Raw genomic sequence first — 16,120 nt, forward strand, 5'->3', positions numbered from 1 at the left:
AAGGTGGGCGGATTGCCTGAGCTCAGGAGTTTGAGACCAGCCTGGGCAACAGGGTGAAACCCTGTCTCTACTAAAATACAAAAAATTAAAATACAAAAAATTAGCTGGGCGTGGTGGTGTGCGCCTGTAGTCCCAGTTACTCGGTAGGCTGAGGCAGGAGAATTGCCTGAACCTGGGTGGTGGAGGTTGTAGTGAGCCGAGATCGCGCCACTGCACTCCAGCCCAGGTGACAGAGCAAGACTTCGTCTCCAAAAAAAAAGAAATATGACTCTTTACCACCGCACTCCCAATGCTAATATCAGAGAAAGATAAGAATCATAGGATATTTATGGGTATTTGGTAGATTCCGTATTTTGTTTCTATTAGCACTAGAGGAAATCACAGAATAACAGGGGTACTTCTCTGAAAACTGGGCGCCACTACTGTGACTCTGACGGGGTAAGTAAGTAGAGGATCTGCTTCTGCGTAGCACAACAGCTACAAGGCTAACCTGTGAGGGTCAGTGCATCAAGAATCTATAGAGGGAGCAGGGATGTCTGGGAAAGAAATCATTTTTTTTTCTTTTCTTTTTATTAATTTTTGAAGCCATCATTAAGAAATCATCTTTAAATCGAAGAGAAAAGATGGCAGGATGTCAGGATTTTTTTTTTTTTTTTTTTTTTTTTTGAGGAAGAGTCTCGCTCAGTCACCCAGGCTGGAGTGCAGTCGCATGAGTTCAGCTCACTGCAATCCCCAGCTCCCAGGTTCAAGCAATTCTCATGCCGCAGCCTCCCAAATAGCCGGGATTACAGGCATGTATCACCACACCCAGCTCATTTTGTATTTTTAGTAGAGACGGGGTTTCACCATGTTGGCCAGGCTGGTCTGGAACTCCTGGTCTCAAGTGATCCACCTGCCTCAACCTCCCAAAGTGCTGGGATTACAGGCGTTGAGTCACTGTGCCCAGACCTGATGTCTGGATCTTTAGTATATACATATACAATTTTCTTTCTCTTCCATTTCCTTCTTTATCTAGAATCTAAACACTTTCCAGGTCCCAGGCAACCAAATGGGAAGAAAAGCTCAAAAGTGTTTTGTTTGGTAGGTAGCTAGTGTTGCTGGAACCTGGACTGTGGCTGACTAGTAAGACTGCAGGACACCAGTGCCCCTGAGGGCTCATATGGCTCCAGTAGATATGCAGGATCTAGAATAGGTAGGGAGGAGTTACAGAAGGTATGTATTGGCCACCCACAATCACCAACAGATGAATTTTCGCATAGGCAGAGACCTTGGTAATTACCTAAAAATACAGGGATCACACAAACTTCTTATGATATTGGGTGGATCTCAGCAAAAGTATAGAAAGGGAAGGACTTGAAAGAAGAAGTGAAATTTCTGTATGTTTAAATGTGTTAACTGGAATGCATGGATATATGTAACTAAGACCTTTATGTTTAAAAATTAAAATTGCTCTGGTCATTAATTCTATAGAATTAATGTTACCAAAGCTGCAGTAACATACTATTCAAAAATTCATTTTTCCAGACTTCTAACTGCTTAAAACAAAAAAACCCCACACACACGATTACATACATTCACACAGCTGCTATGCTCCCAAATGGAACACATATATTACTGCATACACAGAGACACTCAGAAAGCACACGTGCAGGGCTGCCAGCATACACCCATCTTGAACCTGAGGTGCATGTGGGCCACAGTGAAGGTCAAGAAGCCCGGCTGCATATCTGTTCAATGTCATTCATCTCTTTGGGACAATCTGCAGAAAGGATGAGAGGTGAGTCCTGAGTCACCACTACATCATCCTCAATTCGTACACCAAGACCCCGAAACTTCTCTGGGGCATCTCTGTCATCCTCTGGAATATAAATGCCTGTGAAGTAGAAAGAAGAACATGCTGTTCAGGAATGACAGTAACTGGGTGGTTTGGGGCAAGTAAGTTAACCTCTGGGTTAAAATTCCTTCCTCTGTAATACCGGATCTTTAAGGTACCTACCTAGTAAAGCTGTGAAGATTAAATGAGATAATACATGTCAAAGTGCCTGGCATATAATGGTCAACACATGTTGGTATCATTACTAAAATTATGATTGTGGTTATCTTTATATTGGACTACAAGCTCAATACAACTATGGCAATGCTGATCATGATTCTGTCATATTCCAGTGGCTCAAGCAGGCCAATAAAGTTACTTAATTTAAAAGTACATCAATATATGTGGGGTACAAGCAGATTATATAAGTGCTTTCTTCCCCTGCCTAAGAGTCCCCTGGAAAAAGAGCACTTTGCAAAAATAAAGACAAAATATATTTAAACTGTATGAAAAGAAACATTTAGAGATTATTAGCCTTGACAACTGGAAGCTGCAGAAATAGTCATTATAAGGTTTAAATATATCTGATGTGGCCGGGCGCGGTGGCTCAAGCCTGTAATCCCAGCACTTTGGGAGGCCGAGGCGGGTGGATCACGAGGTCAGGAGATCGAGACCATCCTGGCTAACACGGTGAAACCCCGTCTCTACTAAAAATACAAAAAACTAGCCGGGCGTGGTGGCGGGCGCCTGTAGTCCCAGCTACTCGGAGGCTGAGGCAGGAGAATGGCGTAAACCCGGGAGGCGGAGCTTGCAGTGAGCCGAGATCGCGCCCCTGCATTCCAGCCTGGGTGACGCAGCGAGACTCCGTCTCAAAAAAAAAAAAAAAAAAAAAAAAATATATATATATATATATATCTGATGTGTATAATATAAAGTAAAAGAGAAACTGAAAGACTTTAATGTACATTTGGAAAAATGTAGGAACCCCAGGTACCCTTTCTAATCATGAAGTTAGACACACACCAGGGCTTTTTATATTAAACAAGTTGTAAACTTTCTCCACTATCCTCACAGATCCTGCTCTACGATTAAAAAACAGAAAAAGATCAGCAAAGGAAAATGGAGCACAGTTAAGGAAGCGCTCATGTACCAACCAGATTGAACCAAACGATATAGCTATGGCCACAGATAGCAATGTATGACTAGGTTCAAAGGGTGGCATAAAAGACATTTCACAGCCATAATTTATATAGAGATTACAATACTTGAAATCTAAAATTTAGATCTGTTTTCAAAACAAAACCAGCATCAGTATTTAACCATCAACTCTGACAACATCAATCTTCACACACCACTGTGGCCACTGCTCCTCTTCAGAATCCTGCTCAACACCCAGGACCATTCAAGTTAGGTAATGTATCTGACTGTGAGCTTTCTCTGAAGCTTACGAGGAAGGCGTTGGGTACTAACGAGTGGGATGGTGCTGGGTAGTTCAATGCAGCTTGCAGAGGTGTTGAAACTGAGAGCATAGTGTGTCTGCCTGTCTCTCTGCACGCAAGCACCGGGGGCTCTGGAAGCTTGAGCAGCCCCCAGCTACTAAATGGGAGACCAGTACAAACTGGCCCTGGGAAAGGCAGGATTAAAAAAGATTCATGTCTTCATATCTATTCATTTGTATATATCTATATATAGGAAGTATTCTCCATCAGTTGTTTATTGGAGGAGTCAAATTGAACAAATTGTGTGACGTTAAATAAGAATACGAAAGATAAGTCTAAAATAAAATTATCTTCCACACTGGAGAGACTTTTTTTCTTGTCTCTTCTAACTTAATTACGTTGGTTGAGGTAAAAACAAACAATGTGGCTGGGCATGGTGGCTCACGCCTGTAATTCTAGCACTTTGGGAGACCGAGATGGATGGATCACCTGAGGTCAGGAGTTCGAGACCAGCCTGGCCAACATGGCGAAACCCCGTCTCTACTAAAAATATAAAAATCAGCCAGGCGTGGTGGCAGATACCTGTAATCCCAGATACTCAGGAGGCTGAGGCAGGAGAATCGCTGAACCTGGGGGGCGGAGGTTGCAGTGAGTGAAGATCACACCACTTCACTCCAGCCTGGGCGAAAGAGCAAAACTCCATCTCAAAAACAAACAAACGTTTACCTCATAGTAGTAGTATAACTCCTTACCTGGCTCAATTGTGATTACCATCCCAGGCTGCAGAGGGAGAGAACGGGGCATGTCTGGAGTGTCATGGACATCCATCCCGAGGTAGTGGCCAACATGATGAGGGCAGTATTTTCGAGCAGCCTGGAAAGATAATTATCACAGTATCATCAGAGCAATGACCTCTAATGGGGAATGCTGGGCAAGTATAAATCAGTGAGATATGTGTTGTTATCTCCCCCATGGTTCTGCCACTTCAGTTTAATTCCTCCTTGGGCTAATACTTAAAGGCACCTGAAAAACTGCAACCTCTTATATGCAATTCTGCCAATGGCATTCTCATCAATCCACACTTCCATTCCCACTATTTAATATACTACCTACATGCTGACTTGGGTAATCCAACTAATGACTGTGGCAAATGAAAGTCTGTTTTCTTCAGTACCACAGGAAAGGTAAAAATAAAAGAGAGAAAAAAAATCTCTTTTTTTGGGAAAGAGAGGATGACTATTACCACAGTTCTCTTTCCAATGTTCCTTCACACATCCCTCTCAGGAATCCACTCTGGAGACCCTAAGTATCTCACAGCAACTTGTGGAGAATGCATACTTTTGGGCACGTACCAGCTTGGGTATTTCTTTTTTTTTGAGATGGAGTCCTGCTCTGTTGTCTAGGTTGGAGTACAGTGGTGTGATCTTGGCTCACTGCAAACTCGGTCTCCTGGGTTCAAGCGATTCTCCCACCTCAGCCTCCCCAATAGCTGGGATTATAGACTTGTATCACCATGCCTGGCAAATTTTTGTCTTTTTAGTAGAGACAGGGTTTCACCATGTTGGCCAAGCTGGTCTCGAACTCCTGACCTCATGTGATCTGCCTGCCTCAGCCTCCCAAAGTGCTGGGATTACAGGTGTGAGCCACTGTGCCCAGCCAGCTTGGGTATTTCCATCAGTTAGTTAAAGATTTGTTGGCCCGAGCAACAGCCAATTTATAGCTTCGTTTTTATTGATAATAGAAGTCCCAGAAGCCTTAACTTGTAGGTAGGAGATGCCTAATGGTCTATCTGACTTGGGCATCTAGCATCTTAATTTTAAAGCTGAGGTTTTACATTTTTACTGAACATCATCACATTTTGGATGCAGAAAAAAATTCACTAATGACATGGCCTTTGGGAATATTGCTGAAGTCTCAAAAATGTCACTTAAATACCTTCTCCTTTGACCTACAGAATAACCCATAAAGGGATTAAAAGTTAATCTCTCTCTCTCTCTATTTTTTTTTTTTGGACACAGGGCCTTGTTCTGTGGCCCAGGTTGGAGTGCAGTGGTGCGATCATAGTTCACTGCAGCCTTGAACTCCTGGGGTCAAGTGATCCTCCCACCTCAACCTCCCAAGTAGCTGGGACTCGAGATGTGTGCCACCACACCTGGCTAACTTTTAAATTTTTTGTAGAGACAGGGTCTTGCTATATTTCCCAGGCTTCTCCTCATTTCTTGTTTCCTTTTTCACCCGTCTACACCAGACTTCATTTTACGTTTTCTGAATACTGAGCTAGTTGTGCAGCATGTAATGAATCAGAATGTGCTGCCATCATCTGGAAGAAATAAGTACTGACTTCCTTTGTTTTAATCTATGTTAAAGCTAAATCCCTCTTATAGATCACAAAGATGATTTCTAAATCTTTTCACTTAAAAAAACCCCGTGTGCGTATGTGTATATATATATCTATGTGTGTACGTATATATATGTGTGTGTATACATATCTATATGTATATACATATAGATGGGTCTTGCTATATTGCCCAGGCTGGCTTCAAGTGATCCTCCTGCCTCAGCCTCCTAAACTACTGAGATTACAGGCATGAATCACTGCATCTGTCCCATTTCTAAATCGAATTAGCTTTATATACGGTAAAAGCCTAGCAGCATGCTAGGTGTTCTTGAGAACTGGGGTCAAGAGAAGTGAAATACCTTGAAGACATTATTTTCCTTAATGTTCTTCATGATTCCCAAGTCTTTAAGCTTCTGTCCTATCAGGGTCAGCATCATGCTGTAGATGTTCTCCAAGCTTGTCCCAGGGAAGCAGAGGGCCAAACAATCTCTCTGGATCTCTAGAACAGCTTCATAGAGTTCTGCCTGAGGTGCAGTGAACCTAGGGATGGGAAAACCAAATAATCTGAACTTAGATAATCTGATACTCTAAGAAGTTTGCTACTAAGTTTGATTAGAAAAACCCCAAGATGCTGCTGCTGGGGCACTGTTGATGTTTAATAAGTACCAATCTATCAATATGGCCAGGAGCTCAATCATGTCCTAGGTGCTCAGCAGGAAGGGCAACAATCCTTCAAGCTGGAGCAGCAACACAGTCTCTTCTTCAAATGGTCAGGAGAGACATGAAGTAGGGCCAAAAGCAGCACCCAGCCACGAGTGCAGTCAGTGGGCAGACGAGGCTCAGCCTTGATCCTGTCTAATCCCTTACAGCACAGACTACCATTTAAAAAAAGGCAGGAAAGCCTAGAGACCCACTTCTGACAGGTGAAGCAGATACCATGGGATAAACTAGTCAACATTTGGGCTACTAGTAACATACTAGCACTTAAGTGTCTTTAGAATAACAGTTTCTTTAGCAATTATGAGATTAAAAAGTGACCTGGGATAATATATGGTATGTATTCTCACATACTGTTTTTTTTTTTTTTTTTTTTTTTTTTTTTTTTTTTTTTTTTTTTGAGACGGAGTCTCGCTCTGTCACCCAGGCTGGAGTGCAGTGGCCGGATCTCAGCTCACTGCAAGCTCCGCCTCCCGGGTTCACGCCATTCTCCTGCCTCAGCCTCCCGAGTAGCTGGGACTACAGGCGCCTGCCACCTCGCCCGGCTAAGTTTTTGTATTTTTAGTAGAGACGGGGTTTCACTGTGTTACCCAGGATGGTCTCGATCTCCTGACCTCGTGATCCGCCCGTCTCGGCCTCCCAAAGTGCTGGGATTACAGGCTTGAGCCACCGCGCCCGGCCTCACATACTCTTGATAGGAGTGTAAACTAATACAGCCAATTACATCAAAGGCCTTAAAGATGCTCATATAACTAGAGCTTATAATTCTACTCTAATATATCCGAAGAAAATATTTGAAATTCAAAACAGCTGAATGTATGAAATGTAATTTTATTGTTGTAAATTATGTATAATTTGAATATATAAATGAATGTAATATAAAATGAATGTAATTTTATAATTGTAAATTATTAAACTCTAAATGTCCTCTAATAGAAGAATGGTTAAATATAATAGCATAAAAAACCCATAGCATAATGTACCCATACCCCACCCCACCACAGTATTACTAAATAATTATTTCTGTAACAGTTTTTTTTTTTTTTAAAGAGACAAGGTCTCACTATGTTGCCCAGGTTGGTCTGGAACTCTTCAGCTCAAACGATCCTCCTGCCTTGGCCTCCCAAAGTGTCTTTATATACACTAAAATGCATACATTTGAATGGTACAATTTTGACAGATGCATGTACCAAACCTATTGAAGCTGAGGACAATGAACTCCTAAATTCTTCTGAGTCTTTTTTTTTTTTTTTTTTTCCCGAGACGGAGTCTGGCTCTGTCGCCCAGGCTGGGGTGCAGTGGCCGGATCTCGGCTCACTGCAAGCTCCGCCTCCCGGGTTTACGCCATTCTCCTGCCTCAGCCTCCCGAGTAGCTGGGACTACAGGCGCCCGCCACCTCGCCTGGCTAGTTTTTTGTATTTTTTAGTAGAGACAGGGTTTCACCATGTTAGCCAGGATGGTCTCGATCTCCTAACCTCGTGATCCGCCCGTCTCGGCCTCCCAAAGTGCTGGGATTACAGACTTGAGCCACCGCGCCCGGCCTCTTCTGAGTCTTCATTGCCAGCAGAAGCGGCCCTTCCACCCCTGTCTGAGAAGGCTAACCCTGTTTTCCTGAAAACCTGTAGGTATATCCCTTGAGGTAGTTGCCTTGGTTCTTCTAGTCCGAGCAGTCCTCAAGTCCCAGCAGGCTCCAAGTTAGGTAGAAAGTGTGACCCACGAGGAGGTCCACTCCACTCCAAAAAGAACTGTATGAGGGGCCGGGCATGGTGGCTCATGCCTGTAATCCCAACACTTTGGGAGGCCAAGGTCGATGGATCACCTGAGGTCAGAAGTTCGAGACCAGCCTGACCAACATGGAGAAACCCCATCTCTACTAAAAATACACAATTAGCTGGGCGTGGTGGCGCATGCCTGTAATCCCAGCTTCTCCGGAAGCTGAGGCAAGAGAATTGCTTGAACCTGGGAGGCAGAGGTTGCGTTGAGCCGAGATTGCACCATTGCACTCCCACCTGGGCAACAAGAGTGAAACTTCATCTCAAAAAAAAAAAAAAAAAAAAAAAGAACTGCACGAGGTTTCCAATTTCTGACAGACAAAAATCTGGGAATATGGGTGGGAATGAATATTTATGGTGTGGGATAATGGTAGAAGGAACATAGTTGCATCAGGCAACTTTACTGATATGGGTCCACTAATCAGAGATTCTGGATTCAATGTTGTAGCTGAAGGGGTGAGAAAAGTTCTAACAGTTTGGTTGCCTGGCTGGCTGAAACACAAACCAAAAGGTCATCCACAATACATAAACACAAATGCCACAACTGCTTTGGTATACTGGAGAAGGAATTCTGCCTCAAGACTGTAATATAAATCCTGCCTGAGTTTGGACTGAAGTCTGCCCTATAGATTTTGGACTCAAGCCTTATACAGAGCATTTCCATCTCCCCCGAAAGCTTCCTCATGTTCATTTCTTTTTTTCCTTTTTTGAGATGGAATTTCCCTCTTTTGCCCAGGCTAAAGTGCTGTGACCTCGGCTCACTGCAACTTCTGCCCCTACCGGGTTCAAGCGATTCTCCTGTCTCAGCCTCCCAAGTAGCTGGGATTATAGGCGCCTGCCACCATGCCTGGCTAATTTTTGTATTTTGAGTAGAGATGGGATTTTGCCATGTTGGCCAGGCTGGTCTTGAACTCCTGATGTCAGGTGATCCACCTCCCAAAGTCCTAGGATTACAGGCGTGAGTCACCATGTCCATTTCTAATCAATATCCCTACTTTCCGAGGCAAATGCTGTTGTGATTATTTTGACCTTAGTTTGCCTAATCTAGAACATCATATAAATGGAATCATATAATATATACTATTTTGTGTCTGGCTTCCTTCACTGAGCATAATCTATGCTCTGTGCACCACTGCACTCCAGCCTGGAATGCAATAATCTATGCTCAGTGAGGGTAGAATGATGTCTATGCAGTACATCCATGGTGTTGCTTCAATCAATAACAAAAAACATTCAATCAGTAATTAAAATGTTTTTTTATTACTGAGTGGTATTCCATTGTATGAACAGACCACAATTTGCATATTCACTCTCCTGTTGATGGGACATTTTGGTTGTTATGCTATTGTGAATAAATGCTGTTATGAATGTCCTTGTGCAACTCTTTTTGTTGAGAAATGTTTTCATTTCTCTTAAATACCTAGAATTTGGCTGGGCATAGTGGCTCATCCCTGTAATTCCAGTGTTTTGGCAGGTCAAGGCAAGAGGATCGTTTGAGCCAAGGAGTTGCAGACCAGCCTGGGCAACATAGCAAAACCCTGCCTCTATAAAAAAACAAAATATTAGCCAGGCATGGTGGCAGGTGCCTATAATCCCAGCTACTTGGGAGGTTGAGATGGGAGGATGGCTCTCTGCCTCAGCCTCCCAAGTAGCTGAGATTACAGGCACCTGCCACCATGCCCAGCTAATTTTTGTTATTTTAGTATGGACGGGGTTTCACCATGTTGGTTAGACTGGTCTTGAACTCATGACCTCAAGTGATCCACTCGCCTGGGCCTCCCAAAGTGCTGGGATTACAGGTGTGAGCCACTGCACCTGGCCTTTTTACAATGTAGTTCTATTCTTCCAGCTGGATAATTTCTTTTTTCTTGTTTTTTTTGAGATGGAGTCTTGCTCTGTTGCCCAGGCTGGAGTACAGTGGTGCGATCTCCACTCACTGCAAGCTCTGCCTCCCAGGTTCACGCCATTCTCCTGCCTCAGCCTCCCAAGTAGCTGGGACTACAGGCACCCACCACCACGCCTGGCTAATTGTTTTTATATTTTTAGTAGAGACGGGGTTTTACCGTGTTAGCCAGGATGGTCTCGATCTCCTGACCTTGTGATCTGCCTGCCTCAGCCTCCCAAAGTGCTGCGATTACAGGAGTGAGCCACCGCCCCCGGCCCCAGCTGGATACTTTCTATTTATCTTCAAGATTGCAAACTTCTGCAGCCTCCCATCTACAGTTAAGTCCACCCAGTGAATTTCCTATTTCAGTTAATGTACTTTTTGGCTTTAAAATTGTCATTTAAAATTTAAAATTTTTTTTATTGTAAAACAAAACACAGATATAGAAAGTCAAACAAATCAATCAAACATAAACCTTAAGAAATTATTCGGTGGCTCTATTAGAAATACAAAAATTAGCTTGGCGTGGTGGCACCCGCCTGTAGCCCAGCTACTTGGGAGGCTGAGGCAGGAGAATTGCATGAACCTGGAAGCTGGAGGTTGCAGTGAGCCAAGATTGTGCCACTGCACTCCAGCCTGGGCAACGGAGCGAGACTCCGTCTCAAAAAAAAAAAAAAAAGAAAAGAAAAAAGAAAAAAAAAAAGAAATTATTATAAGGTGAATACCAGTCAGACAAAAAAATAAAAATAAAAAAATAAAAACTTGGCAGACTATCCCAGAAGACCTTTCTATAGGTCCCAGAATAATTACAATCTTACCAATAAGTAACCCTCATCCTAACTTTTTTTTTTTGAGATGGAGTCTCACTCTGCTGCCCAGGCTGGAGTACAGTGGTGTGATCTTGGCTCACTGCAACCTCCACCTCCCGGGTTCAAGTGATTCTCCTGCCTCAGCCACCCAAGTAGCTGGGACTGCAGGCGCCTGCCACCACGACTGGCTGATTTTTTTTTGTTGTTGTTATTTTTAGTAGAGACAGGGTTTCACCATGTTGGCTAGGCTGGTCTCAAACTCCTGACCTCAGGTTATCCACCTGCCTTGGCCTCCCAAAGTGCTGGGATTATAGGTGTTAGCCACCGTGCCCAGCCTTTTTTATTTTGGAGATAAGAGCCTTGCTCTGTTACCTAGGCTAGAGCGCAGTGACGTGATCGTAGTTCACTGTAACCAAAAATTTCAGGGGTCAAGTGATTTTGCCACCTCAGCCTCCTAAGTAGCTGGGATTACAGGTGTGCGCCACCATAGTTGGTCAATTTTTTGTAGATATAGAGGTCTTGCTGTGTTGCCCAGGCTGGTTTTGAACTCCTGGCCTCAAGTGATCCTCCTGCCTCAGCCTCCCAAAACACTGGGATTACAGGTGTGAGCCACCACGCTAGCCGTATCAGTTTGTAGTCAGTTAATTGTGATTTTTTATTTGTGTGTACTATTATTTACACATGAATTTAATTTTTTTTTTTTTTTTTTAAAGACAGGGTCTCACTCTGTTGCCTAGGCTGGAGTGCAGTAGTGCAGTCACAGCTCACTGCAGCCTTGACCTCCGGGCTCAGGTGATCCTCCCACTTTAGTCTCTCTAGTAGCTGGGAGTACAGGCCCATGCTACCATACCCAGCTAATTTTTTTCTTTCATGATTATATATGAAATGCTTCACAAATTTGCATGTCATCCTTGCGTAGGGGCCACGCTAATCTCTGTATTGTTCCAATTTTAGTATATGTGCTGCTGAAGGAAGCACTTTTAAAGTTTTTTTGTAGAGATGGGGTTTTGCTATGTTGCCCAGGCTGGTCTGGAACTCCTGGGCTCAAGTCATCTGCTAGCCTTGGCCTCCCAAAGTGCTGAGATTACAGGATGAACCACAATGCCTGACCGAATTTATAATTTTTATTGAGATATAATTCATTTATCATAAAATTCCTTCACTTAAAAAAGTGTACAATTCAGTGGTTTTAAGTATATTCACAATGTTGTACAACCATCACTACTCCTAATTCCAGAAAATTTTCATTACCATCTCCTCCCAAATCTTGTATCTGTTAGCAGTCACTCCCTTTTCCTTGCATTTTTTTTTTTTAATTTTAATTTAAAAAAAAATTTTTCTTTTTACAGATGGGGTCTTGCTCTTTTGCTCAGGCTGGAGTGTACTGGCTATTAACAAGCTTGTTCCCACTATTGATCGGTACAAGAGTTGTGACCTGCTCTGTTTCTGATCTGGGCCAGTTCAGCCCTCCTTAGGTAACGTGGTAGTTCCCCGCTCCTGAGCGGATACCATATTGATGATGGACTTGTCGCAGACACCTGATCAACATAGTGGACTGCAGCTTAGAACCCTTGGACTCAAGTGATCCTCCTGCCTCAGCTTCCTGAGTAGCTGAGACTATAGGTGCATGCCACTATGCTTGGTCATTGTGGGGTTTTTTCTTTTTATTTTTTTTGCGACAGGGTCTGGTTCTGTCACCCAGGCTGGACTGCAATGGTGCAGTCTTGGCTCACTGCAACCTCTGTCTCCTGGGCTCAAGCAATCCTCCCACCTCAGCCTCCCGAGTAGCTGGGACTACAGGCACGTGCCACCATGCCTGGCTAATTTTTTTGTATTTTTTGTAAAGACCGGGTTTCACTATGTTGCCCATGTTGGTCTTGAACTCCTGAGCTCAAGTGATCCTCCTGTCTTGTCTCCCAAAGTGCTGGGATTACATGAGGCACCTCGCCTGGCTGTCCTTTGTGTTTTTAAAAATATTTTTATCACCCAACTATTCACCCCAAGATAATTTTCTTTGTGCTCATTTTTAATGTATTTGATACACTCATTTGTAATATATTTGATATAACTAAAACCTCTTTTAGTTAATAGGCTCCTCCTCCACCTCTTTTCATTTCCTTGTAATGTATTTGTTAAAGAATCCAGGCGCTTGACGTAGTTTATCAGTCTAGATTTTGCTAATTGTGCAGTTACAGACTGAATGTTTGTGAATTAGGAGGTAATTATTCTGAGGTAACAAATATTACCTGGTGTTTGGTTTTGTTAGCTAGTTGCTCTATGTTTATGTGACAATTTGAAAAGTTTGAAAAACTATCCTGCTGCTGCCGTCTTCCCAGAATCCCTGGTTCTTTTTAGTTTCTATTTCTCATTGAGATTCTCCATCTGTTCGCTCATTATGTCTACATCTTCCTTTAACATATCTGTAACAGCTACTTTAGAGTCCTTCTGCTAATTGGAACATTAAGATCATTTCTCTCTCTTTTTTTTTTTTTTCTTTTTCTTAAGATGGAGTTTTGCTCTGTCGCCCAAGCTGGAGTGTAGTGGTGCAGTCTCAGCTCACTGCAAACTTCCCCTTCCCAGTTCAAGAGGTCTTCCTGCCTCAGACTCCTGAGTAGCTGGGATTATAGGCGCCCGCCACCACGCCCAGCTAATTTTTGTATTTTTAGTAGAGACAGAGTTTCACGTGTTGGCCAGGTGGTCTTGAACTCCTCACTTCAAGTGATCCACCTGCCTCGGCCTCCCAAAGTGCTAGAATTACAGGCGTGAGCCACTGTACCTGGCCGGGATTATTTCGTCATCAGATTTTCTTGAATACAGGTCACAATTACCTGTTTCTTCTCACGTCTAGCAATTTTGTTAACTTGGATAGATTCAAACTACAAACTCTGTTTTCACTGGGAAGCAACTAAAATATCTTCTCAGTTTATTCTGCTTCTAGCTGCTGGTATTTTGCTGAGCCTCGTGAGGCCTCCTCAGAACACATAGTTTAGTGACTAGCCAAGGATTTTTAAATAATCTGTATGCAGATTTTGGGGCTCACAGTTTCTGCGAGCCCTTCTCGTCAAGGATTTTCCTTCATCTTTCTGGCTATTCTGCCAGCACCTAAATCTGTCCTTTGATATCTTAAATCAATAAGGCTGTGGCTTTCTGCTGCCCAAGCTATGTGCACTGGGCAATGTCCACAGGCAAAAAGCCCTATTCACCAAATTTATCCATTATAGTTTTTCTTTTTTTTTGAGACAGAGTCTTGCTCTGTCGCCCAGGCTGGAGTGCAGTGGTGCGATCTCAGCTCACTGCAAGCTCGGCCTCCCGGGTTTACGCCATTCTCCTGCCTCAGCCTCCCGAGTAGCTGGGACTACAGTCGCCCACCACCACGCCCGGCTAATTTTTTGTATTTTTAGTAGAGACGGGGTTTTACCGTGTTAGCCAGGATGGTCTCGATCTCTGGACCTTATGATCTGCCTGCCTCGGTCTCCCAAAGTGCTGGGATTACAGGCATGAGCCACTGTGCCTGGCCAGTTTTTTTTTTTTTTTTTTTTTTTTTGAGATGGAATCTCACTCTGTCACCCAGGCTGGAGGGCAGTAGTCCAATCTTGGCTCACTGCAACTTCTATCCCTTGGGTTCAAGTGATTCTCCTGCCTCAGCCTCCCGAGTACCATGCCCAGGCTAATTTTTGCATTTTTAGTAGAGACGGGGTTTCACCATTTTGGTCAGGCTGGTCTTGAACTCCTGATCTCAGGTGATCTGCCTGCCTTGGCCTCCCGAAGTGCTGGGATTACAGGTATGAGCCACCACGCCTGGCCCATTATAGTTTTTTAAAAATGGACTTTTACCTGGCTAACACAACAGTCTTAGAAAATAATGAGGAGCTTTGCAACCTAACTTGACCAGGAATGGACCTATAGTATTTCTTTAGTCATTCATTCCAAGTATAGCCATATTCCAACTCATACTCCTAAGAAGCAGTGGGGTATGTTACTCTGTAGAAACCCTACCTGCCATTGACTGGCCAGGTACGTGTGATGTCACTCACATAGCAGGAAGACTCACAACCTCCATCCAGAAGCACCATTTCCCCATCCTGGAACAAAGTAAGACAGGTTAAAGTGGATAAGCTCATGATTATAAGTTGTTTCTAGTAATCCTAATCCAAAGTATGCCTTTTTTTTTTTGAGACGGAGTTTCACTCTTGTTGCCCAGGTTGGAGTGCAATGGCGTGATCTTGGCTCACCACAACCTCCACTTCCCAGGTGCAAGCGATTCTCCTGCCTCAGCCTCCGAGCAGCTGGGATTATAGGTGCTTGCCACCACACCTGGCTATTTTGTATTTTTAGTAGAGATTGGATTTCTCCATGTTGGTCAGGATGGTCTAGAACTTCCGACCTCAGGTGATCTGCCCACCTTGGCCTCCCAAAGTGCAGGGATTACAGGCGTGAGCCATCACACTTGGTCCATTTTTTTTTTTAAAGCTCTAATTTGAAGGACACTAATTGCTGGTTTCTTCTATTTATCTACACAGCATCTAAACTTTTCAGATGTTTGAAACAGGGGGCATGTGAAAATAAAACAAAACTTTTCAGATGAATTCACACTGCCTCAAGAAAGTTGGCAATGCATAGTGTTTAAGTGTATAGGCTTTGGAACCAGATTCCTTGGGATTGAATTACTAGGTATAAACATTAACACATCATAAATATCACTATTATCGTTTTTTTAAAGAAAAAAACCCCCATATGCTTTTGCTTTGTTGGTATATGAGAAAAGAAAAAACCAATCCTATATACGTTGGTATGCTGGGCCTTATTCAAACACAGCCACCCTTAAACATTTAACCTTGGAATATCAATTCCCTTTTTTTTTTTTTTTTTTTCCCGAGACAGAGTCTTGCTCTGTTGCCCAGGCTGGAGTGCAGTGGTGTGATCTCAGCTCACTGCAACCTCTGCCTCCTGGGTTCAAGCGATTCTCCTGCCTCAGTCTTCCAAGTAGCTGGGACTACAGGCGCACGCCACCATGCCTGGCTAACTCTGTTGGCCAGGATGGTATCGATCTCTTGACCTCATGATCCGCCCGCCTCAGCCTCCCAAAGTGCTGGAATACAGGCATGAGCCACCGCGTCAGGCCCCACTCCCCTTTTGCTCTCCATCATAATACATGTGGGGAAAGAAGAAAACTTTAAGTATATCTCTAACTTTCTAATTGTCATGTTATGCTGAAATTATCTCTCTATGCCTGTGAAGACAGAGTATATATTATTCATATCTAAGTAAGTACAACATTTGACAAACAGTAGAATAGTGAGTAAATGATAACATACAGTAATGGCAACTTAAAATAATGGATGTGATT

At 43.3% G+C, this 16,120-nt stretch overlaps 3 protein-coding genes and 1 non-coding gene across 20 annotated transcripts in view; 1 reads left to right on the plus strand and 3 right to left on the minus strand.

The window, feature by feature from the left end:
• Positions 1-16,120, plus strand: part of ST13 (ST13 Hsp70 interacting protein) — a 285,343-nt gene that overhangs the window by 176,681 nt on the left and 92,542 nt on the right. The gene's annotated exons all lie outside the window — the stretch shown is intronic.
• The window catches only part of LOC126963577 (E3 ubiquitin-protein ligase RBX1), a 598,764-nt gene that overhangs the window by 48,179 nt on the left and 534,465 nt on the right, over positions 1-16,120 (minus strand). The gene's annotated exons all lie outside the window — the stretch shown is intronic.
• Positions 635-16,120, minus strand: part of XPNPEP3 (X-prolyl aminopeptidase 3) — a 73,966-nt gene continuing 58,480 nt past the window's right edge. For all 7 annotated transcript variants that reach the window (XM_050805895.1, XM_050805891.1, XM_050805894.1 and 4 more), the window contains 4 exons: positions 14,770-14,855; positions 5,950-6,130; positions 4,005-4,125; positions 635-1,873 (listed from right to left, as the gene is read on the minus strand). In XM_050805895.1, the coding sequence (XP_050661852.1) occupies positions 1,707-1,873; positions 4,005-4,125; positions 5,950-6,130; positions 14,770-14,855 (555 nt within the window). In that variant the 3' untranslated portion in view covers positions 635-1,706. The remainder of the gene's footprint in view (positions 1,874-4,004; positions 4,126-5,949; positions 6,131-14,769; positions 14,856-16,120) is intronic.
• Positions 11,648-11,751, minus strand: LOC126929981 (U6 spliceosomal RNA). The gene has a single exon (XR_007717406.1). It is a non-coding gene; the product is annotated as a U6 spliceosomal RNA (small nuclear RNA).

The sequence above is a fragment of the Macaca thibetana genome, chromosome 10 (genome assembly GCF_024542745.1).
Source record: "Macaca thibetana thibetana isolate TM-01 chromosome 10, ASM2454274v1, whole genome shotgun sequence".
Lineage (NCBI taxonomy): Eukaryota > Metazoa > Chordata > Mammalia > Primates > Cercopithecidae > Macaca > Macaca thibetana.